Here is a 25656-nt window from a genome sequence, read left to right as displayed (position 1 = left end):
AGTGGTGGTTCAATGGTGTTTTCAGGTAGTTGGTTGCTAATGATGCAAAACTGCGAATGGTCCACAACCATTATTCCTTAAGCCTCACCTCAGATTTTTCATATACCTTTACTAAGGATGGAAATTTTAGTGGTGGAACATGGGAGGAATAAAATGGGTTAAGGGTGACGAGGTGGTAATGCCACGTGGCATCCACCTCATCAAATATCATTGCCACGTAGGATGGGATGCCTAAGGTGGACAACTTTAACGGTGGAGGGGTATATTTGTGCCCAAAGTATAACGGTAAGGGTATATTTAGACTCAAAGTATAACGAGGGGTATATTTGGCCCTTTTCCAATAGTACAGGGTTATATTTGGCCCTTTTCCGATTCCAAAATATCAAAATCCTAACTTTCCAACCAATGACCCAAATCACACCCGAACGCCTCAGGACCCGAACTAACTATACTACCAAGTCAAAAATCATGTTCCGGACCTAATGAAACTATTAGAATTCGATTCCGAATGTGTTTACCCAAAAGTCAACTATTGATCAAAGTTTTATCCAAAACAAAACTTAAGAACCCAAAATTAGGATTTTTCCCTGCTGATTGCCTTGATAACCGCGCCACCCATCACTGCAAATCAAAAATGCCAAACTAAACCTAAGGAAAGGGTTGTTTAGGGAAAAGTAGATAAAATCACCAAAATGATCTGACGGGTCATTACAACCCTATACCCCCGCATCAACATATATGATCGTCTCTTCATATATATGGTACCCCGATATAGATAGCATATGTGAAACAATATCAATATAGGAAAACTCTCTTATTGAGGTCAAAGTAAGGGTGTCAAGTGGGTCGGGCCAGCCCGAACCCGACCTTGTAAACTCGGCCCACCACCGGCCCGGCCCAGACCCACTAAGAGGTGTAAGGGGTTGGGCTAGGTGGGTTTTATTAGGGGGCTGGGCCGGACAAGGTGGACAGCCCACCAGCCCGGCCCACCAGTAGCTCGGGTGATGGCCCACCGGGGCACCGACCCGGCCCACTTCAAATAAAAACAAAATAATAAAAAACACGATAAGTACTACATTTATTACTAATAATAAGTATTTTAAAAACATTGTATCCCAATAAATTAGGAGTCTCTTGTTACGGAGCACTTTAGTAGCCGTTTGGCCATAAAAATTATTCATTTTTTTCTGATTTTTTTTTTCACTTTTTTTACTTTTAGGCGTTTGGCCATAAATATTCGGAATACAACTCCGGAGTTGTATTCCGGAATACCAAAAACAAGAAAATTTTGTTTTTCAAAATACTTTCACTTTTTTACACTACATTTCATCAAAAACTACAATTTCAAAAACTATGGCCCAACACAACTCCAACTTCAAAAATTCCAAAAAAAAGTGAATTTGTTTTTGGTATTTATGGTCAAACAACACCTTAAATTTTAAAGCTAGACAATTTTGTTTTCTCAACAAATATACCTTTGATACATTTTCAGTATATAGTATATATTAGATTGTGATAGTACTTATCTCAACAAATATACCTTTGATAAATCATTCAGTTCAATTTCATGCCTTTTCACAAGTGTCTACGCAACACACCGGTACCCCCCTCCACCCCCACCCCCCTAATAGGCTAATACCAGACGCTCCGGACTTGTGAAGATATATGTCACCACAATGTTGACATTTAACATGTTCCTCATTTACTCGCTCAAAATGCATCCACACCGCACTTGAAGTTGATCTTTGAACTCCAGGAGAAGGTGGAGGTGAAGTAATGTACACTAGTTGAATAACAAATTTAGATAAAGAGAGAATTGTGGAAGAATTGTGTGAAAATGAAGAAGAATGGATGGGTACTTATAGTTTGAAAATATGACCAAAGTGAAGTTATTCATAAATTTAGGAGTTCAAATAAAATTAGCAACAACTAGTTTTTTAAATTTACAACGACTTGCTTTTTGAATTTGACGACGACTAAACTTTTTTTTAATTTAGCAATTTTATCATTAGATGTAAATGTCTATTTTTGTATTAGAACTTTAACAAAAAAAAAAAAAAAACCCGGCCCACTAACTATAACCCAGCCCGACCCGGTTAGCCCGAAGTGTAGCCCTTATCCAGGGTGGGTTGGGCCGGACACCCTTTTCCCTCTCAAGCCCGGCCCCCTAACTTACAGCCCGGCCCTTTGTGGCCCACGTTTAAATGACCCTGCCCGGCCCACTTGACACCCATAGGTCAAAGCTTTAACTGACTTGGTCCGAAGTAGCTTTAACATTCTTGAACAACCTACTCACGCTCCAACTCCACCACTCGAGCTAGATCTATTAAAAGAATACTCCATGATGTTAGAGGCATCCATTAATGTCAACTCTGTTTTTTTAGACTAGGTTAAAGACAAAGTCAAGGCCGAGCCCCATGGTCAAATTTTGAAATAAATTACTTTACCATAACCCTATTAGTCTAAATATGTGATTAGATTTCTAATCGGATTATAATACAATATTCAAATCCCCAGTAACATATTTTTAAACCTAGGCCAAAGTCCCTCAAATTCACTTCACTAAATATGTAATTTTGGCGTAAAAACCATGAAAATCAATGATGTACATCGAAATAGGTGATTAGAACACTTAAGTCGCGTTTGTAAGTGGAAACTCCCTCCTGAGTCCCCTTATCCGAGCTCCCCAAACTCAACAATTGTGAAATAAACCGAGAATTCTGATTCTGCCCATTTTGTACTGCTATAGGGATTCGGGTTCACCAGAGACACCTCGCATTCTTGTAAGTGGTTCACGATCGCGAGAGATCTCTCGTGTTCACGAGACACCAGGAAAAAATAAGATCTACAATGTCCAAATCTGATTTTTCTTGTTAGAAACTCATCGAGTTTCTCAGGTCCCAACTCAAACCATAACAACAAGTACCAAAACATCATATTAATATGTGAGAAGTATGGAGACATTGTCGTTGCAGGTTTGAAAAATACTTGGAATCTATATATGCAGATTGTAATTGGAGATGTTTATATTATTCTTCTCATTCATAGTGGAAAACACTCGAGTTATTTTTCTTCTCTATTTTCTTTTTGTGTTATTGTGTGCTAGTCAAACTCGGTTCTTCCACAACATATTTTTACGCCATCTTGAAAATCAACTTTTGTCTTCTTATTCTTGTCTCTTTAGATGTTAAATGGATGATTGTATTGAATCTTTCAATTCCCAAGAAGTAAAACCAGAAACTACTTATCGCCATAGAGGTGATTTTATCATGGCGATTGACATATTAAGATTTTTTTACCAAAAGAATTCCAGTGCAAGTTTGCGAGCTAGCTTGCATCCTGCTTTGAGCAAGGCAGGGTTGGCTTTTTCATGATTTTGTCATATTGGAGGACAGTGGAGAAAGGTTGGTCAATCTAACATCTGGGTGTTAATGTATGATAAATACTTCAACCTACCCTTAACGTAACTGATATCGATAGCTTAGCGATCAAGGTTAATATATATCCATAGTTGTGTAGGTTTGACTCTCACATACCTCAATCGTGTTTTGTTTTTTTTTTACAAAAGAATTAAAAAAATAAATAATAATAGGTGCATTAACCAGATGCTATTTGTTGGGCTGCCTGATGCTGTTTGTGGTGCTGCTTGTGCCGAGATATTTGGACCGCATCCTAAGAGGCCCATACTTCATATCACCAAAATTTTATGGAATAATTTCTGGTCTTATTTAATAAAATTTTATCATTTGAAATAACTATTACTCTTTTATGTTTTTCATTTTCCTTAACAAAATGATTCTCACATATATTATTGTTCTTCTTAAAATCTGTTTGTGTTATTTTTGTATGAACACTGGTATTCAAATCACATAGATAATGTATTTCCATCTAACAAAGAGAATTAATTTATCATCTTTACATTAAAAATAACTATTTATAGGCATCACAAAATTAGGTGCAAAATAGAGACGTTTTTCCTCATAGTACGTAAATATTTTTGTGGCAATTACATAAAGATCTAGCTACATTTTTCAATTTCCCGTTTAGGTTATGATTTTATGTTTTTATAATTATTCTTCTCATTAGAATATCTCAAAATTCGTTTGAAATTTTAATAGGAAAATATTTTCCTTTAATAGTAAAAACAAAGTATTAAATGTCCTGCAATGAGTGATGAATTTGAGGCGAATTCGTAGTGTCTTATGCAAAAAGAAGTGTCTAGTAATGTTTCTCATGAACCAATGATAAAAATAGTTTACGAGATGAAACCTCCCGAGTACAATTGAAATAATATATCTGAATTTTACTTTTCCTATAAGAATTTCCTCTGCGTACACTTTACCCTCCTCAGACCCCACATTGTGGAGTTTCACTGGGTATGTTATTGTTGTTGTTGTTGTTGTTGTTGTTCTTTTCCTATAAGAATTTCTTTTATCATCTTTTATGTTAGTTTTGATTTATGCAATTGTTAATTTAATAACAAGTGTTCTTATGATTTATCTACTTATTAGTATGTAGTTTGACTTAATTCATCGATTTTTTATTACCTTTTGGAAGTTTGAACACCCTTAGTTAAAATTTTCGCTAAGCCACTAATGAAGAGCTAGGGTTAAACTGAAGTACTATTAAATTATATAACTTGTTAAGGCTGAACTGAACTGGACTAGGTCAGTCAAGAGGTGCTCTAATAGCTCTGCTCTTTATGACAGATGGGGTTAATTATTTTCACATTATCTGATAGAAATTGACAATCATTTTTTTGCGCTGGATTGCCCTTCTTTTGGGGTGGCCTTTAGATTTTGCCCCTGATATTTGTGGTCTTTAAGTTTTGCCCTTCGCGTAAAAATTCTGAGGTTCTGGGTTCGAATCCCCGCTCAAGTATAAAAATAAAAAATAATTTCGCAAGGCAAGACTTGAAAAAGTTATGCCGGAGCCGGCATATGCGCGCTTAAGACATGACTAAAGTTATGCTGGATCCGGCAGAACTTTTTGCATAGTTTAGTTGTGCCTTATAGGACAGAATTTTAGTTAAGCCATAACTAAAAGTATGCCCCATAAGGCGAAATCTTTCCTTAAGGCATAGACTTTGCCTTAAGGAAAAGTTTCGCCTTATGAATTTTCCTTAAGGCATAGTTTAGTTATGCCTTATGGAGCAGACTCTTAGTTAAGACATAAATAAAAGTATGTCCCATAAGGCGAAACTTTTCTTTAAGGCATAACTAAAAGTTTGCCTTGCAAAGTAAAATAAAATAAAATATATGCCTTAAGGCAAAATCTGCCCCCTCCGACAGACTTTAATTATGCCTTAAGCGCGCGTATGCCGACTCCGGCATAACTTTCCCCAAGCTTGCCTTACAAAATTATTTTTTATTTTTATGCCGGAGCGGGAGTTTCTACGCGAACCTTAGGGTTTCTAGTTAAGGGCAAAAATTAAAGACCCAGCAATTTGAGGGCAACAATTAAAGACCACTCCAAAAGAGGGCAATTCGCAGACAATCCTTTGTGGGACAAGTTCTCCATAATCATTTAGCATTATCTCTGTCGGGCCATCAATGCTTAAAGAATCATATCTCCCTTCGAATGACTTTTCAAAAGAAAGTAGTCTATGATGTGGTTACATCTTCCTTAATTATAATTGGACTTTCAAACATTTTCAAAAGTTTTGTCAATTTTGGGAAAAGTTTTGTTGATAATTAAGAGGTTCGTCCGTAAAGAACACGTATTAAGATAATTCTATCTTTTGTTCGTATTAAATAAAAAAAGTTGTTTTGAGTAGAAATAATTTTTAAATGGAGTGGCACATAGTCTAACAACACATGGAGTTATCTAGGGCTCGCATGACATGCTGTAGAAGATCGTTTTTGGGACTAACCACCTTTATTTACTTGTTTTATGAATCAACATGATCAGCCCCAGCTTGCAATAACTCTTAATTTCAAGTCTTTTAATTAAATAACATTAATTTTGCCAGCAATAAATAAGAAAACTTTTGTGAAGAAGATCGTTTTTGGGACTAACCACCTTTATTTACTCGTTTTATGAATCAAACGATCAGCCCCAGTTTGTAATAACTCTTAATTTCATGTCTTTTACTACCTCCGTTTACTTTTACTTGTCCAGTATTCCAAAAATAAATTTTCACTTTTAGTTGTCACTTTTAACATATCAAGATAAGACAATTTGTTTTTTCCTATTTTACCCATAGTATTAATTACTCACTTCAAATCATTTTTGAAATCCAATAAAAATATGCATCAATTAATATGGGTACATTGATAAATTATGCACTTCATTTATTATTTCTTAAACAACATAAAAAGTCTAAAGTGGATAAATAAAAGTGAACGGAGGGAGTAATTAAATACCATTCATTTTGCCAGCAATAAATAAGAAAACTTTTTCACAAAAGTTTCTTGAGAAAAAAAAAAACTTATTTACTTTTTCCAAGTTTTAGTTTCTACCATTTCTTTCATGTTCCCCTCCCACAACTCTTTGAGGATCCACTGTATTTTCAATTTATCCTTATTTGAACCTCCATCTTATTCGTTGATGGTTAAGGTATGTTGCTCCCAAACGCACACGCAAGTATACGCGGTCGTACAAGTAATATAGGATTTTTAAGTCCAGATATCGTACCCACAGAGACTTATGATTAACTATTTACTAAATTAAACGATACTAATTATCTACACAAGAAGTAAAAGCTCAAGATATAATTATTAACTAACTAAAAATAAAATAAAATAAATAATGAACTTCAACCAAGAAAGAACAGATTTTTATCGGAGAAGAGATACATCTAGGGCTATGACCACTAACAATCCAGTTGAGTCTTCAAATCGTTCTACCTATGGGTTACTAGTGGACGGGTTAATTATAACTTCATGATATTCTCTGGAACTACTCACAAGCCTGTAGATGCTACTATAACGCCTATATCTCTATGGTCGTTAGAGGTAACAAGAACGCATTTATTTCTCCGTACTCAACTAAGTAGGGCTAAAGGGTATATCTTTATCCTCAGTAGCAAAACGATTAAATCGAACAAACTCTATTTATTCTTATTACGTACGTGAATTCCCTTTCTCAAGTCCAATTCACGCACCACAAATAGTGTTCAATTAGTGATCAAGTAACTAAACAATTAAGCACAAAAGCAACCCTAAAATATGGAAATTTACTAGATAGAAACAATAATCAAACGTCAACTTTCATGCTTGTGTCAAAACTCTAGAACTAAAGAGTTTAGCTCCACATAAACATGGAGGAAAAACAACAAATCATCCGAATAAAAAATGTCAAAATAAGTATTACAGAGAAGAGAAGATAAAATCTAGTAATTATGACCTCCACGGTGGCTCCAAGCTCTCTCTAGGTCCAACTTTCTGAATTAAGGATTTCAAGTTATCCAAAGTTGTGTAAAAACAGTATAGAATATGTATTTATAAAATACTAAAAGGTCTGGGCTTTAAAAAACTAAATTCAACACGGATCGAAAAACAGTCGAAAATAAGCCTGGCGCACCGCCCTGGGCGGCCCCCCAAGAGGAAATTCCAGGGACCATTTTTCGCTGCCAGGTACTACTTCCTCTTCAAAATTCAATTGCATTCTCTTTTGCTTCATTTAACTCTTCAATCATTGCACCATCATGACGTCCCCTTAATGCTTTATTTTGTCTTCATTTTTAGTTTGCAATTTCATTCAACGTAAGCTTTGTCCCATTTTTGTGCAACTTCCCGATTTATTCTAGTCTGCTCCAAATCTCATCATTTTCACACCGCTTTATTTCTATATAGTAAAATATAATATTAAGCACAAGCCACAATAATTAATACTCAAAAGACAATTAAAAGTACTAAAATATGAGATAACAATGGCTAAATATATGCATTTTTAGGCCGAACATCACCACCCCACACTTAAACTTTTGCTCGTCCTCAAGTAAGCATTAAAACCACTCTCAATAACTCAAGCCTAGGAACATCACCACTTTGATTGATGCCAACAATTAGGCTCTATAGCTACTCAAATCATCAAATATACACTTCCTGATCATCATGCAAGATATACAAGTCAACAAACTTCTAACCTCCTAATCTCGGAGATGGACTCTAACTCATCAAATTTAAGCTCGCTCACCTACTCTGTCAAAGAAATCTAATAACATTACCTATCTATCATGAACAAGTGCCCTCACAAGAATAAATAGTCCACACACTCAAATCAAAGAACCGAATGTAACTTAAGGACTTAGCATCAAAGCACAACTCTCACACTCACAAAAAAATTTCACATGTATGCACAAAGAACCATAGGCTTGCCCATTATGTATATCTCTACTAATTAAGTGTGCTCGAATAGAATCAAATAGGACTTTAATGGGTTGTAATGTTGGCTAGGGGACGGGTAGGAAAACTATATAATAGTGACTTACACTTCCCTAAGCACTTTGCACTTTTAGACTTCATCACCCATTATTTCATCTTTTCACTTTATTTTTCAGCCCTCTCTTCACCAATTGTTTTCACTAGTAATTCTCGTCATATCAAGAACGCTTCAAAATATATATTTTTTCAAGCAATTTTTCTCTTTTTTTTCACATTTTTTCTAAGAGGGCCTTTTCATCACTTTGCAGCTATCATTGGTCACCTTTTACACTCGGCCATCCCTTTTCTTTAGATGTCACAATTATAACACAGTCTATGCTACAGTGCTCAAGGAAGCAGGATGCAAAAACCAGAGATTCAACAAAAGGATCAAGGCAAAAATACGGCTAACAAAAGAAAGGCTACAGGCTCAAAGGGCTAACTGGTGGTATAATTTCTGAAAAGGCTAAAATTCACAAGACATATCAAAGAAAGCCTATTATCATCTTTTAAACAGGACAACACTTTTTATTTCGCTTCAATAACATGCAGGGCAAGTTCTAAACTAAGATGCAACACATCAAATATATGCAAGAAATCCTCACCACACATGGCACAAGTCTCAATCAAGATGGATAAATTCTAATCTAGGACAGATAGAATCATGACGAACTATAAAATAAGAATAAGCTATACACATAGTCACAACCATGAGTGTAGGTGTCAGATAGTCTGTTATCTTTTCGTTACTCAAGCACTCACAGGAAAATATTACTCAAGCTGAGGCCTAAATATGCTAGTATCAAACAAGTCCAAAGGTCATTCTTCTCCCTCTTTTACTACTCTTAAAAAAATTAATCCTAAAAAATTTAAAAAATAACCCAGTTCAAAGAACCCCCCTCGGAAAAGAATCGAGGCCATAAGAAAACCCAAGGGGTGGATGATTAATGCCACTAAAAGAGAAAAAGAAGCTATAAAAGAAAAATGAAAGAAACGAACAAAGAAAAAATCTTTTTGATTTTTTATTAGTTTTTTTTTCAAATATATATGTATATATATAAGGCTAAGAAAAAAAATCCTATGGCATAATCATCCTTGACCTCAAAAATCGGAAGTACTCACCCCACACTTAAAATTATGCATTGTCCTCGATGCATGTATAGTAGAGAAATATTAAAACAAGGGTGAGAAATACTCCCTGAGACCCTCTAGGGCCTAGCTAGCAGCATAATCCCCAACATAAAGGGTCGGGACGACCCCACACTTAATTCCAAACATGCTTCTCAGCTATCAACTTCGGGTACTCAGACTTTCCCTAATCTGCAAAAGAAAAACAAAACGGAACAAAACGTGACACTATATAAATAAAAATCTAAAACTATTACACATTGGGTTGCCTCCCAATAAGCGCCTTAGTTAACGTTGTGGCACGATGTGAATCAACTTTTTTCACTTTTCCCTCCACTTTGAGGATATGAATTGCGCCCCTAATTTTGCATCAAATTTTCTGCTCCGCTCCTGGGGCGGTGGTGTGAAAATTTAAGGCACCAAGCAATAGGTGTCGCATCTTGCATTTCTTGGCCCTTAAGCAAGGAATGTTGTTTTGTCTTTTCGGGGTGGCAAATTTCAGGATGTAAGGCTCTTGTTCCTCATCTCTACAATTCTTCATCGACATGGAGGGCTCGATTTTCATGTCGCCAACCAAACATAATGTAGAAAAATGTTGAGAATGAGGACCAACACGCCCCAACTCTAGAACTGCATTATTTCTAACATCCTCACTTTTGTACACCTCTTCAACAATGACATCATCAACAAAGATCTGATCGAATGGTTGGAATTCCTCTATTTACTCCACAAGTTGGCTAGTATCCACAACAATTGGTGGTTGGGCATCAGACGCCTCAACCTTTTTATTTACTTGAGCATGCAGGTCATAGATATTTGAGCCAAATTGGTCTATCTCTTGTTTGAGCTCAGTTCTTCCCTCTATCAGTTGTGTAGCCATGCTTGTAAGACCATCACGGAGAAACTCATGAAATTTCATTTGTTGAGCTTGTTCCGTTAGCCAAGATTGGCTCACTATCTCTGCTTCTCCAAAGCTATCTACTTGCAGGAACTCCCTCTCTTCTTCTGTTTGAGGTTCGTCTTGAGTACTGGCTAAGCCTGTGACTTGTAGATCATTACAAGTTTCAGCCTCGGCCTGCATCTCTGAGAGTTTGCACGAATCCTCTCTATGGCTTTCCACATTTCTGCGTTTTGCTCACTCATTAATGCATCATGTTCCATCATTTTCTCCCCTATTTGTTTCATCATATCGCTAATCCGAGCAAGACTTTCCGCATCCTCCACTTCGTTACTCCTGTCAACATCACAAATAACAGGAGAATCATAATAGGGGCTCGGGGATGGGGAGTAAGAGATAGGACAACCATTCAAATGTCCGTCTTGACCACCACATATATTACAAATATTCCACTGAAAAGATTGGGAAGGTGCACACAACCCATTCCCGAAAATATTTTGACAGTGTTGCCACAAGTGGGGTCCTCCACAAATCAGACAAGGAACACCAAAATAGGAACAACCAATATTCGACCAATTTTCACTCCAAGATGCCATGTCAAGAAAGCTAACAAAAATATTAAATTAAAAATAAAATAAAATAATAATTATTATTAAAAAAAATTGAATAGACAAAAAGAAAAGTCTAATCTAGAAAAACAGTTAATTTCTAAGTCCCTGGCAATGGCGCCAAAAACTTATTACTCCCAAACGCACACGCAAGTATACGCGGTCGTACAAGTAATATAGGATTTTTAAGTCCATATATCGTACCCATAGAGACTTATGATTAACTATTTACTAAATTAAACGATACTAATTATCTACACAAGAAGTAAAATCTCAAGATATAATTATTAACTAACTAAAAATAAAATAAAACAAATAACGAACTTCAACCAAGAAAGAGCAGATTTTTATCGGAGAAGAGATAGATCTAAGGCTATGACCACTAACAATCCAGTTAAGTCTTCAAATCGTTCTACCTATGGGTTACTAGTTGACGGGTTAATTATAACTTTATGATATTCTCTCGAACTACTCACAAGCCTGTAGATGCTACTATAATGCCTATATCTCTATGGTCGTTAGAGGTAACAAGAACGCATTTATTTCTCCGTATTCAACTAAGTAGGGCTAAAGGGTATATCTCTATCCTCAGTAGCGAAACGATTAAATCGAACAAACTCTATTTATTCTTATTACGTACGTGAATTCCCTTTCTCAAGTCCAATTCACGCACCACAGATAGTGTTCAATTAGTGATCAAGTAACTAAACAATTAAGCACAGGAATAAATAAGCAACCCTAAAATATGGAAATTTAATAGATAGAAACAATAATCAAACGTCAACTTTCATGTTTGTGTCAAAACCCTAGAACTAAAGAGTTAACCTCCACATAGACATGGAGGAAAAACAACAAATCATCCGAATAAAAAATGTCAAAATAAGTATTACAGAGAAGAGAAGATAAAACCCAGTAATTATGACCTCCATGGCGGCTCCAAGCTGTCTCTAGGTCCAAAATTCTGAACTAAGGGTTTCAAGTTATCCAAAGTTGTGTAAAAACAGTATAGAATATGTATTTATAGAGTACTAAAAGGCCTAGGCTTTAAAAAACCAAATTCAACACGGATCGGGAAACAACCGAAAATAAGCCTGGTGCACCGCCCCGGGCGGCGCCCCAAGAGGAAATTCCAGGGACCATTTTTCGCTGCCAGGTACTACTTCCTCTTCAAAATTCAATTGCATTCTCTTTTGTCTTCATTTTTAGTTTGCAATTTCAATTCAACGTAAGATTTGTCCCATTTTTGTGCAACTTCCCGATTTATTCTAGTCTGCTCCAAATCTCGTCATTTTTACACACTTTATTCCTACATAGTAAAATATAATATTAAGCACAAACCACAATGCTTCTAGAGGTAACCCAGGGAGGAGTGCCTATTGTTTTTGTTTGAGAGATGTTGAAGGGAATTTAATATAAGCACAAGCTGAGGAAATTGGTTATGCCACAAATATAGAAACAAAAAATTTGGCTCTTTTGGAAGCTTTGAAGTACTGTAAGCAACAGGGGCATCAGAACATCATTTTTCAGACAGATTCTAAAACTATTCAGAGAATTTTGTCTAAAGAATGGAAACCTCCATGGAATATTGCAGGTTGGGTGGAAGAGATGGAGGAATATATGAGGGATTTGAATGTCTTATTCAATCATGTCTTAAGGGAAGCAAATAAGTTGGCTGATGCTTTAGCCAACTATGCCCTAGATGAAGGTCCTTTGCAGTGCTACTTGTTTGAGGAGTTGAATGTGCAGATGAGAAAGATCCTAAATAGTGATAAGAGTCAAATTCCCTATCTAAGAATTAGGAGATACTGAAGGGGATGGAAGAAAAAGGAGAATGGACACTAGGAGACATTGTCTTTCAAATCCTGGAGGAGGAGAATAAGGCTGTTTTCTTAAATAACTGTTTTGTTTATTTTTACAGGTTTATTTTACAGGACAAAACAATACAGAGAAGGAGGCAACTGCTGTGGACTACATCTTATCAACAACAGTTCAGTTACTGCACAGCAATATAAACACAAAAGGTACAAAAAAGACATGGATCAAATAGAGATGGTGTGGGTCTACTTTGTGGTATTAGTACCAAATGGTACTCAATCAAAGGGATACACACTACTTTTCTTTGTATCAATGTAAAGGGAAGGCATATCATGCAACAACATCCACAGGCCACAAAAATCAGAAAAGTCACAACATAGGACTGGCATATATATACAAAGCAAAGATTTTTTCTTTTCACATACAGCAGGTACAACAGAGAGGGAGAATACACAATCAAATTCTAAGTCATGACCTATACCAAACCGATTTGATGGATGCCTTATTTGTGGTATTAGCATCTTATGATGCTCATTCAAGTGGGCAGAAATCAAATCTATACAAGTATAAGCCATGACTAGAAGGAGATTCACAACATTGTACAAATACATAGAACAAATCAAGGAGGGAAACAAATAGTTTCTACAAAGCTTACAGGGATATGAAGTTCAACTCCATCAGTTAATGGAAGCTCAGCAGCGTTTTCAGGGAGCATAGAAATCAAGTCAAATCTTCAACTCGTAACAAACGACCTAACATAGAAAGAAGGGGATTAAGTCAGCTTCAACAGCATGTAACTAATGGAACAACAAACAACAATGGAACAAAAGGATTCAGAACATTTACCAGAAAAAGAAAGAAGACGAGGAAAAATCCAGCTTCAGATCTGCTTCAGGAGATTACTCAGCTGGAATCGACGAATCAACAATAAAGTGGAACGCTGTAAAGAACAACAAGGGCAGCAATATCAGGTACATATTGGGCAAAACGAATAGACTTTCTGAATTGGAAGCTTTACCTGGAGTTCTTGACCAGAGAAATTGAAGAACTTTCACACCTAGAGGTGCGAATCAGAAATGAACCATCAAAGCAACATCATTTGGTTCTCTTCATCATCTTCACACCACCAACGGCAAAGATACAGAGAGAAACGGGGATGAAGAGAGGGAGAGAAGTCACCGCGAACGTAGGGTAAAGGTGAAAATTTAGGGTAAATGTAATTTTTTGGGTGTTTTTCGTTTTACTGTTTTTTCAATTTTGGGCCTGACCCGATTTTGGGTGGGCTCTTTGAAAAAAAAAACAATAATTAATACTCAAAAGACAATTAAAAGTACTAAAATGTGAGGTAATAATGGCTAAATATATGCATTTTTAGGCTGAACATCAAGGTAGCCTCACTTGTAACATGATAAGATATACAATTTGAACGGGATGAAAATTATTTTCCTCTCAATCTTTATTAACAAAATAAATATATTACCTTTGCAACTTTAAATAATAGACATTCTTCCCCTCCTCTTAATACAATATCTATTTTACCCTTACCATTTTCAGTCTCATTTATTTATTTATATTTCCTTGTTTTTTAAATTATATCATCCTGCCCAATATATATTTTTATTTTAAATATAATACTATTTTTTCACCAAGCTCGATAGGCTATAATTTTAAGGCTGATATCTTATTATAATTTTTATTTAAATTCATGTAAAGTATAAGCAGATTAATGCTTTACTTTTATCGATTTCTTATAAAAAATCTATCACTACCTTTTATGATTGTTATTATTTTAATATTAAGTGCATTATATATATACGGCACACACTCTCTCTCCCCTTCCTCTTTTATTCCCTAATATATGCATGGATATTAGAGTTTTGATTGCTATTAATATTATTGATATATTTTAAATTCAATTAAAGTATAATAAAGAATCATAAAGAAAATTACTATAAGATGTTGATCTATTTTAATTATTATATTTTTGTAACACATGCATTAAAAATATTTTTGTAAAAAGTTGTTATCCTCTTTCATTTTTTTATGGTATAATAAACAATTGAGTTTTGATTGTTATTACCAAAATTACTGATACAAACAAATTTTTCTAATTGATTTCTTTTTTTTTAGCTCAATTATTTTATTACTTCATCATTATATATGATGAAATCATTTTTTCACTTCTCTACTTAACAAAATTACCCTATAATATAGATTAAAAAGAGAAAACAAAAATCGTAATATTAGAGAGTTAACAGAGATAGAAATTAATTTAGATGGTAAAATAGAATTTAAATTTTCGATTTAGATAAAAGGGGGAGAATGTTTGTTATGCCAAGTTAAAAAAGATATTTCATTTTTAAAGTAAGATTAGAGGGGAAAATGATGTCCGTTAATTTTCAACCTGATAAGCGCAGAACTTTGTAATTATTAAGAAATGAATTAAAGGAAACACAGGTCCTACTGTCCTAGTTGCGTGGGAAATAATGAAGTATCTTTTTCTTAACTTTATGATCCTGTATCTTCTACGTGGTCAAAATTGTGTCTCTATCATGCTTCATGACTCATTATTTAATGGTCGACGTAACCCCACCCACTTCTTATAATCATAGACTCATTATTCACTTGTCACATGCCCAACGTCAGTTCTATATCTATATATATATATACTAGCTAATATATGTGCTACTTTGTAATTTGGAGAGATCACTTACCATAAATAGTTTAGTGATTCAAGCTAGCTTGATATATTCTTATTGTTGTTGAATTAATGATGAAGAAAAGGGGTAATGATTTGTTGCCATTCATTGCAATGGTGGTTGTACAATTAGGCTATGCTGGATCAAATGTCGTGACAAAACTAGTCATGGATACTGGCATGGACCCTTTCGTCCAGACAGCATACAGGCCTATATTTGCCACGATCTCAATTGCACCCTTTGCTTACGTCTTGGAGAGGTATTACTCTTGTTACTTCACTCTTAATATCGCCAGGTACTCTTTAGTCACTGTTTTAAAATTACACACCAATGTAGTTTAACTGGTTACAACGAGTTATTTGTCTTTTTTTTTTCCGGGTAAAGTTTAAGTTTTCACACACCGGCATTAAAAAGAATTCGATGCTATAAGGTCACTAGAACGTCGAACAATAATAATGCTTACTTCTTGGAGTGGCACCACCTTACTGTCACTCTCCTTGTACGTAACCCTAAGTACTCTTTAGTCAGTGTTTAACACTAATTCCTTATCCCATTTTCTGTTTATATCAAGGTTAATAATTTATATATAGTGACTATGCGAACAATTTTACAGATGCCAACGTAGTTTGACGGGTTGTAGCAAGTTATCAATAATCTTCTCAAGATAATATATAATCATTGGCATTAAAGAATGCAATGTTAAAGAACCTTCTTTTAATGTCAACTACGAATAATTGTATATAGTAGATATGATAAGTAACATAATACAAGAAGTTATATTACTTTGGACAATGTGATACTCCCTCCGTTCTAATTTATGTGATATAATTTGACTAGGCACGAAGTTTAAGAAATAAAAGAAGACTTAAATTTTGTGGTCTAAAATAATCCAAATATATTTGTGTGGTTATTGATGATCTTGTTAAAATTGAAAGGTAAAGTTTAAAGTTAAATTGTCGTCAAATAAGGAAATGTATCATTCTTTTTGGAACTGACTAAAAAGAAAAATGTATCACCTAAATTGAGACAGAAGAATAGCTCTTAATACTGTCATCACACCCACGCATATATAGTTTGGTTACCTTCCTAATTTAATGTAAGAAAATAACTTCCCAAGAACATGGATTTCCCTCGAGCAGCGCAATTTTATGAGTTAGGGCTGATAAGGACTTGTATAAGTCATCATCAAGACGCCCAAAGAACCAAAAAGGAAAATAAAAAAAAATAAAAAAATAAAAGGTGTTTTCATTCATTTCTAAAATAAATAAACTCACTTTGGATCCATTTTTTTCTGGCCACAAGAAAGATACATCCCACAAAACCGACGATCATTTTATATATATGTCAAAAATTAACCCTGTAATTGTGCTTATGATAATAATTCTTTGGCCAACGTTACGGTAAATATATGATTGCAAAAATACTTAAACTCAAATTTTCTAAACTGAATGATTCACCGAATTTCGACGGTATGAAGTCTATAATTTTTTAACCATCAATAAGTACGCAAAATTTATTGTTCATGTGTAATGGTAGAATTTGTCTATAATTGTTCTGATATGTCTAAATTATTTTATTTAGAAGAATGCTTTACTCTATCGACCTAAAGAAAGAATATAGAACGTTGGATTAGCTACAACATGTTAAACTATACCTAGCATAAAAAATAAAATACACGGCATAAATATATATATATATATTTCACTTGTTGCCTTTTCTGTTATCTCAGTAACTAAGAGCAACTTCCCAAGACAGAGCACGATGGTGAATGAATATTAAGAGCATGAGTACAAAATAGGTTAATTGAGTTTATCCAATGACATAGTTGTTGGAAATCTTACAGAAAATACTTGATCACGAACCATGCAGGAAATTCTTAAAAGCTTGAGGTATGTCAATTAAGACACTGTCCTTAAGGATATTTTACCCGATATGCGTGTATCCCCCAGGATTTAACAAGTTCTTCTAATACAAAACTAAGAGCCAGAATCTAACAAAGATTTATCTTACAAACCCAACAATACCAAAATATATGAGTAAAAGTTATACTTAATCTATCTCTCCTCAGATGAAAGAACTAGATCTATATAGTGGAAAGTCCAATCGCTAACTCAATAGCCTTCAACGTTATTGCCAAAATAATGGCCACTTTATGATAGCTATTCAAGTGCCTTTAAAATACGAGTAAAGGAGAATTAAAAACAATCTCATACAAAAGGGTAATCTCATATTTATAGCATATAATATAAAGAGTATTCAATGGTCTTTATATTGAATTCAAAGACCAAAGTCAAATGATCAGTTAAGCAACATTTGGATAGTAACTTTTATTATTGAGATATTAAATAGAAAATATTATTTTTCTAACAATTTCTCATATATCTCAAAAATAATAAAATAAATAAAATAAGTATTTTGTTGGGTGTACATATAAGAGTACAATGCGTCGAATCTAGTGTCTCGTAGACTATATGAATCAGACCTAGATAAAACCAGATTAAACTTATAGAACAGTTGGTGAAGTTTAAAACTTCTATTAACCAAGAATTCTGTTGTGAGCCTACATACGGTCTTATTGTAACACATTATACTCGCACAATCGTTGTCGTTATCGCCGTTTTGCTCTAAGAGGCCATGCGCGTGTCTTGGTATTCATGAGTGCTTTAGAAATCTGTCACAATCTCATAGGAGCGGCACCACTCCACACTCATATAGTTCCAATCATTAAGTGTATTCTGCAGAGCAATGCAATACACTACCTATAAAGGATATGGGTGGGTTAAGAGCTTAACTTAACCTCACTTTGCCTTGTAGCATTGGACTATATTCACACACCATTGGAAGTGACATAATTTAATAGTGCACTTTTGATCAACTAATGACTTGTTATTACCCATATGAACCTAATTCACGGGATCTCCAATCACATACGTTAGGTTACCATCATTGTTAATCTTCTCAAATGACAAAAGTCTCAATCCCCTCGATGTTTCTGTTAGTCCCGTGAATCAGCCAAATTCACCTCAGACTTCACACAATTATTGAAATCATCACATCTCACAGCAGCTGCTCTTATAACAATATGTTGACACAAACAATGTTGATTTGGTTTCAATTTGAATATCGCTAAGTAGTTTCTTAACTACTCAACCTCATAACCAACCAACTCCAAAGCCTCAATTCAGATTCATTATCGATATAGTAATTATTCTTTGCTTGGCTGATTTAGATGTTATTTGTCCCCACAAAAGGTGAACACATAGCTTCTAGTGAATTTTTTCTCATTTGAATCAAAGATTCAGTTATCATCATTGTATCTCTCTAATACACTAGAAAATCCATTTAACACCATAATTCATGGTACCTCTCAAATAATTTTTTTTCTTCTTCCAAAAGTAGAATTGATCTCATCATCAACGACTTCTTTCCAATACTTTATTTTCAACATTTTGAATAATAAGATCAAATAAAATATTATCTCTTTTTGAAAAGTTTTCTCGACATAACTCTAGTAAGACACCACGACCCCCACATTTTCAAAAATTTTAAGATAAGGTAATAATATTTTCATAACTTATAAGAAGTATTATTAATTTATCATAAGACATTTCATCTTATAAATAACAAACTAATAATATTACTTCACCCAAATAACTATGTAAAATTTACTCACATTATGTCGTCATCAACAAATATTTTAAGAAAGCAATATGAAAAAAGTAAGTATCAATACTATATTTTCGTCATTTAATTAAAAATAATAGGCACAAATAAACTATGGTTATAATATTCATTGTAGATTCATTATCAAGTATTTTTCGTAAGATTTCCAACAATCTTAAGGATATTTCACCCGGTATGAATGTATCCCCCAGGATTCAACAAGCTCTTCTAATACAAAACTAAGAGCGAAATCTAACAAAAAATTATCTTATACATACCCAGCAATACCAAAATATATGAGCAAAATCTATACTTAATCTATCTCTCCTCTGATGAAAGAACTAGATCTATATAGTGGAAAATCCAATGGCTAACTCTTAATAGCCTTCAACGTTATTGCCAAAATAATGACCACTTTATGATAGCTATTCAAATGCCTTTAAAATATGAGTAAACGAGAATTAAAACCAGTCTCATAACAAAACGGTAATCTCATATTTATAGCATATAATATAAAGAGTATTCAATGGTCTTTATATTGAATTCAAAGACCAAAATGAAATGATCAGTTAAGAACGTTAGGATAGTCCTTTTATTTTTGAGATATTAAATAGAAAATATTACTTTTCTAACAATAGTAATAGAATATATATAGAGAGGGAGAATTCTAATGGTATCATATCATTTTTATTAAAAATGATTTATTTTCTCCAATCATAGCATATAATTCAGCTATTTATCTTCATGCAGGAAAACAAGACCAAGGTTGACACTATCTGTACTTTTTCAAATTTTCTTGTGTTCCATTGTCGGGTAAGCAATCAATACTCTTTCCAGATATTACTAATTAATGAAAGTGGGCTATGACACATAATTCCAGATACTATTAGAATAGAGAAATAATTTTATTGTCCTCGAGTTACTTCACAATAAAGGTAGCCTCTATCCTATCATGGAGTAAATTAAAATCACTGGCCGACAACATACACTTTGTAGCTTTTCATATCTGCTTTACTCATTTTAACTAATCAAATTATTCCTTTTTCAGCTTTTGGGGGTGGGGGGGTGGGGGTGGGGTGGGGGGGGGGATTGGTAGGTCCTGAAAATATAGGAAAAACAGGATGTTCAGTAGAATTCGAACTTAGAGTAGTCTCAATACGATGTTTAGTCACATAAGGGATAGGGTTAGTAAATAATCTTTAACAAGGAGAAAATCATGCATGTTGGCTGACCTATTAGCAAAAGGAGGAGCAAGATCGAAGATTTTTTAATAAGTATTTCACCTGGCAATTCCTGTCAATGAAGTTACTTTGACGGATATATTAGAAATTACCTTATTAAACTAATTGTTAATTTGGAAGGACATGCAGTATCATTATGAACTTATATTTTGTTGTGATGGAGTACTTAATATCATTTTTAACCAAAAAAATAATAATAATCCTGGATAAATTGAAGAATAAGTAAAAAATTTGATGATAGTCGAATGTTACATTTATATTATACATGACAATAACTCTACTATCTATGTGAACTCATCTTTAATTTCTTATTTTGTATGAATATGCAGGGTAACTGCTAACCAATATACATTTTGTATTGGGTTAAAATATACCACTCCGACGATTCTTTGTGCCATCGATAATCTAATCCCAGCATTCACTTTTGTCCTAGCCGTCCCATTGGGGTATTTTTTATTTCTCCTACATACGTTATGTTCCTATCCAAGAATTGAAAATAATCTTGGTGACACTAAATCGATCACAAATGAGTTGTCTTAATTCATGAGCAGGTTTGAAAAATTGGGACTGAGAAGTGCAGCAGGACAAGCCAAGTTGGTTGGGACGTTAGTGTGCGTTGGAGGGGCTATGTTATTGTCATTGTATCGTGGACCTGTAGTGATCGGCCAATTGGGATTTCACTGGAAATATGCAGAAAGCAGTGACAAGAATATTAATTCTGGACATACCAACTTCCTATTGGGACCTTTTCTGCTCATAATCAGCAGTGTTACCTACGCATTATGGTTAATCATTCAAGTAATTATCTTTACTTTTCTCGGTCTTTTTCTTCCTTTTAAGTACCTCTTTACTTTTAGTTTTGCTTGATACAGAAAGATACAAACTTTCTCTATTCATTTTCATGTACTAAATGTCTTAACTTATTTAATTAATATCCCGATGAATAAAAATGTATCACCAGTGGCGGACCTAGAATTTTTACCAAGTGGGTTCAATATATAAGAAATATATAAATAACACTGTATATACATATATATTTTTTAAAAACAGATTAAATATACATGTATATACAGTGTTATTTTTCAACAAAGTGGGTTCATATGAAACTACTTCAAACCACATAGGACCGCCCCTGTGTATCACTAAGGAAATATTTATGTTTTTCTTTAGGTTACTAACTCTACTTATTATGATAATTACCTGTAATTGATTCTAAAAAAAAAAAATTGATAATGTCTAAAAAAAACAAGGGATAAGGCATTATTACCCCCCTGAATTATACCCGAAATAGCTTCGATACACCTTACCTTTTCCTGAGTCCTATTACCCCCTAAACTTTTTAAAAACGAAATGATTACCTCCCTAAACACTGATGTCCACTCTCATATGGGAGAGTGACATACACTCTCCTTGCCACACGTATATTTATTTGTTTTATTTAATTTTTTGCTCACGTGTCAATTTTTTTTAAAAAAATGAAAAACTGAATTTTCTTCAAAAAAAAAAATGAAAAATGGATATTTAAAAGTTCTGATTTTTTTTTTAAAACCCATTTTTTTTTAAAAAAAAAAAAAAAACAAAACAAAACTAAAAGCATGGATTTTTTAAAATATGGAAAACTTGATTATTTTTTTATAATGTCTTAAAAAATCTTGATTTTCATGATTTCATTTTCTTCAGACACTTTTATTTTTCAAATAAAATCTGGATTATTAAAAAAAAAACTGAAAAGTGTTTTTCTTGTCAAAATGTGAAAAAACTGAATTTTATAAAAATTAATTATTTTTTAAAAATGTGGAAAACCCGTTGTTTAAACTAAATTTGGAAAACTAGATTTCTAAAAATACAAATTTTTCATATTTTTTAAAAACAATTCAGTTTTCCATATTTAAGAAAATACAGATTTTTAAGAAAAAAAATAAGTTTTCCACATTTAAGAAAATACAGATTTTTAAGAAAAAAAAAAATTCCACATTTTTAGCTTCTCACTCTCCCAAAGAGAGTGAAACACACTCTCCTTGCCATGTCAGCGCTCTCTCTTGCCACATCAGCGTTCAGGGGGGTAATTATTCGATTTTTTAAAAGTTTAGGGGGGGTAATAGAACCCAAGAAAAGATAAGATGTATCGTAGCAACTTCGGGTATAGTTTAAGGGCGTAATGATGCCTTATCCCAAATAACAATTAAGTTGTCATATAGGTAATAGGAGTTAAACTCATCTAATGAATCCCCTCACTAGAGTACATTATTCAGAAGGTCACTCAACTGTTTGAAATTATCTAGTAAAGTCATGTTTCTTTTATTTGTAATAGAAAAGCCACTTAACTATGCTTATATCACTCAGAAGGTCACTCAATTAGGCAAATACCTATTTTACCCTCTATATTACAACCTTTGTTGTTTTTTTTTTACATTTTCAATATTATTCTCTTTTTAATCTATAATATCGACTTACCTTTAAAATAAACAAATCTTATTTATAAAATAAAAAAAGTGAAAAATAATTTTAAAATATATATAATAATGGAATAATTAAATAATATAATTGAGCATCGTTTCAAGCATATATAATGTATTTTAGATATTTTTAGAAACTAGTTCTAATGAACATGTTTTTTTAAATCTTTGCTAGATATTATAAAATAACTACTAAATTAAAATTAATAAAATAATTAATGATATTTAGTTCTATTTTCAGTATATTAATCATCTTTCAAAAAGATATACAAACAAATAATTTAGATTTATTATACATCAATAATATAAAATCATGGGTTGTTACCTACCATTTTATATGAATTAACCTTATAATTTCCATTCTCCTAGTAAGTAAATTATAACATGAAAAAATTTAAAATAACATATAAGGAAAAATGTACATCTCATGTGATTAAAATGATTATGTGCAGTATACAACTTAGTTTCTAGTCTCTATATTATCGACCTTTATTGTTTCAATATTATTCTCTTTTTGATCTATGGTATGGACTTGACTATAGAACAATAAATCTTATTTACAAAGAAAATGTAAAAAATAGTTTTCAAGGATAATAATAAAATAATTGAGCATCTTTTTCAAGCACATATAATCTATATTATTGAATATAGCTCTATTTTAGATTTTTTTTAATTACATGCATTGAATATATGTTTTAAAAGCTTTATTCTCTGTCATTCTCAATTATGTTAATTCGTTTTTAAATTTTTGTTGTTATTATGAAAACCAATGATACAAAAAATTATTTTAATTAAATTTTTATTATGCTCAATTATTTTATTATTCCAATATATATATATATATATATATATATATATATATATTAAAATTGTATTTCACTTTTTTTCTTTATAAATAAGATTTATTTGCTCTACAGGTAAGTCCATACTATATATTAAAAAGAGAAAAATATTGAAAATGTATAAAAAAAAAAAAAAAACAAAGGTTGTAATATAGAGGGTAAAATAGGTATTTGCCCGGTTAAGTGATCTTATGAGTGATATAGACATAGTTAAGTAATTTTTCTGTTACAAATAAAAGAAACATCACTTTACGAGATAATTTCGGATAGGTGAATGATTGACTCCCCTCACTAAAGATGTTTATATTAAATAGTAGTAAAAAATTGAAGAAACAAAGAAAACAGATAAAAGAAAAAAAGAAGCTAAGCTTGTTGTTTTTCATGTGTTTTCGTGATGTTAGGCGAGGGTGAATGAGAAGTATGCAGCTCCGTACTCTAGCACCCTTTTGACGTTCTTCATGGCAAGTTTCCAATGCATGATCATCAGCTTTTGCGTCGTACCAAAAGCTTCTGAATGGGCTTTGACTCCCATTAGAGCTATCTCTGTTGTTTATAACGTATGTTTGCTCTCATTCACTTTCCACTTTATTACTCCTGCATTACACTACTACATATTTGGTTTCAACCAGTAAATGTAAATAGGTTTGTTTTGACCGTAGGGAACTGTGTGCTCTTCACTGGCACTCTACTTGTGCTCCTGGTGTATAGAAAAGAAAGGTCCTTTATATGTCTCAATGTTCAACCCTTTGTTACTTGTCATTGGTGCCTTTCTTAGTTGGATTCTGCTTCGAGAGAAATTATACGTTGGAATGTAAGTGAAGAAAAAGATCATATAGTACTGTATTAATGTTCTACTCTCAAGTTTTAACGTTTGTGCGTCGAATTGATTATTTCTCTTTCTCAATTTTGCACAGAGTGGTGGGGTCAATCTTGACAGTTGTTGGACTCTATGGTTTTCTTTGGGGGCAGAAAAAAGAGATGGAGCAAAGTAAAAATGACGTAGAGGAAGAGGACGAGAATGCTAATATAGAGGAGAACTAGTTATGTAAAGCTGACTTGGAATTGCAATTAGTAGTTGATAATTTAGACATGGATGGTTTTCCACCTAGTAAGTCGAATCAGAAATCCCCAAATGTCCAAAACGAGCTATGTGGGACAAATAGGAATTCCCTCACCTAGCATTAATTAGTATATATGAAATTAGTACATTGCATGTATCAACGTGAGTTTCCTCCTTTTAACATTGGCCTTGAAATCGATCTTAAGAGTTATTTTGTAATCACCCGTTTGGTCGTTATAGTGTTTTGATCCATTTAACATTGTTGACCCTTTTCCCAAGTCCCGTTAGTATGATCTATGACTTAATGAAGTCATTGGGTTGGTTTCCGCAAGGTTCGAGTGTAAATTGAGTCATTGATGGAGAAGCTAGTTAAGTTAGCGAGTTAGAGTTGACTACGGTCAACGTCGGGTTAGGATGACCCCGTGTCAATGTTTTGGAAGTTCCAACATGTTAATATGATGATTTTGTACTTGTCCACAAGTTTTGGTGAGGTTCCGAAGAGTTTCGGATGGGTTTGGGTTTTGTCACGCTGTATTTGATGTTTTCGCTGTAGGTTGTGGATATAAATGGCTCCAGATTGATCAAACGACCTTTTTTTTAGTGATATTTGAACCATTAGATCCGTGTCGAAATTACGAAGTCATAGCAAAAAGAATCGTCGCGTTTCGCCTCCGGATGAGGGAGTTATGCCCTTTTTAGTGTGGACTGTTCCAGCAGGTCCGCTATAGCGGTACTGCTGCAGCGGTCTGGAGACCGCCGCAGCGACCAACAGGGTCAGAAAGTCGTACTTTTATACTCCAACTCCGAACCATTACCCACTAGACCTCAAAGTCAGTTTCAAGAGAGAAAGAGGCAAAATTCATTCCATTCTTTGGTGAAA

General features: G+C 33.5%; 1 protein-coding gene across 1 annotated transcript; it reads left to right on the top strand.

The window, feature by feature from the left end:
* Nucleotides 1-15483: 15483 nt before the first annotated feature.
* LOC132630601 (WAT1-related protein At1g09380-like) lies at nucleotides 15484-25028 on the top strand. Its single transcript, XM_060346172.1, has 7 exons — nucleotides 15484-15773; nucleotides 19928-19990; nucleotides 20748-20864; nucleotides 20970-21216; nucleotides 24118-24273; nucleotides 24376-24527; nucleotides 24631-25028. Exons 1-7 carry the CDS (start codon nucleotides 15586-15588, stop codon nucleotides 24755-24757), a joined length of 1050 nt encoding a protein of 349 aa, XP_060202155.1. The 5' UTR covers nucleotides 15484-15585; the 3' UTR covers nucleotides 24758-25028.
* Nucleotides 25029-25656: the final 628 nt, after the last annotated feature.

The sequence above is a fragment of the Lycium barbarum genome, chromosome 3, assembly GCF_019175385.1.
Source record: "Lycium barbarum isolate Lr01 chromosome 3, ASM1917538v2, whole genome shotgun sequence".
NCBI classification, from domain to species: Eukaryota; Viridiplantae; Streptophyta; class Magnoliopsida; order Solanales; family Solanaceae; genus Lycium; species Lycium barbarum.
The sequence above is the reverse complement of the archived record's forward strand: the minus strand, read 5'-3'. Positions and strand labels throughout refer to the sequence as shown.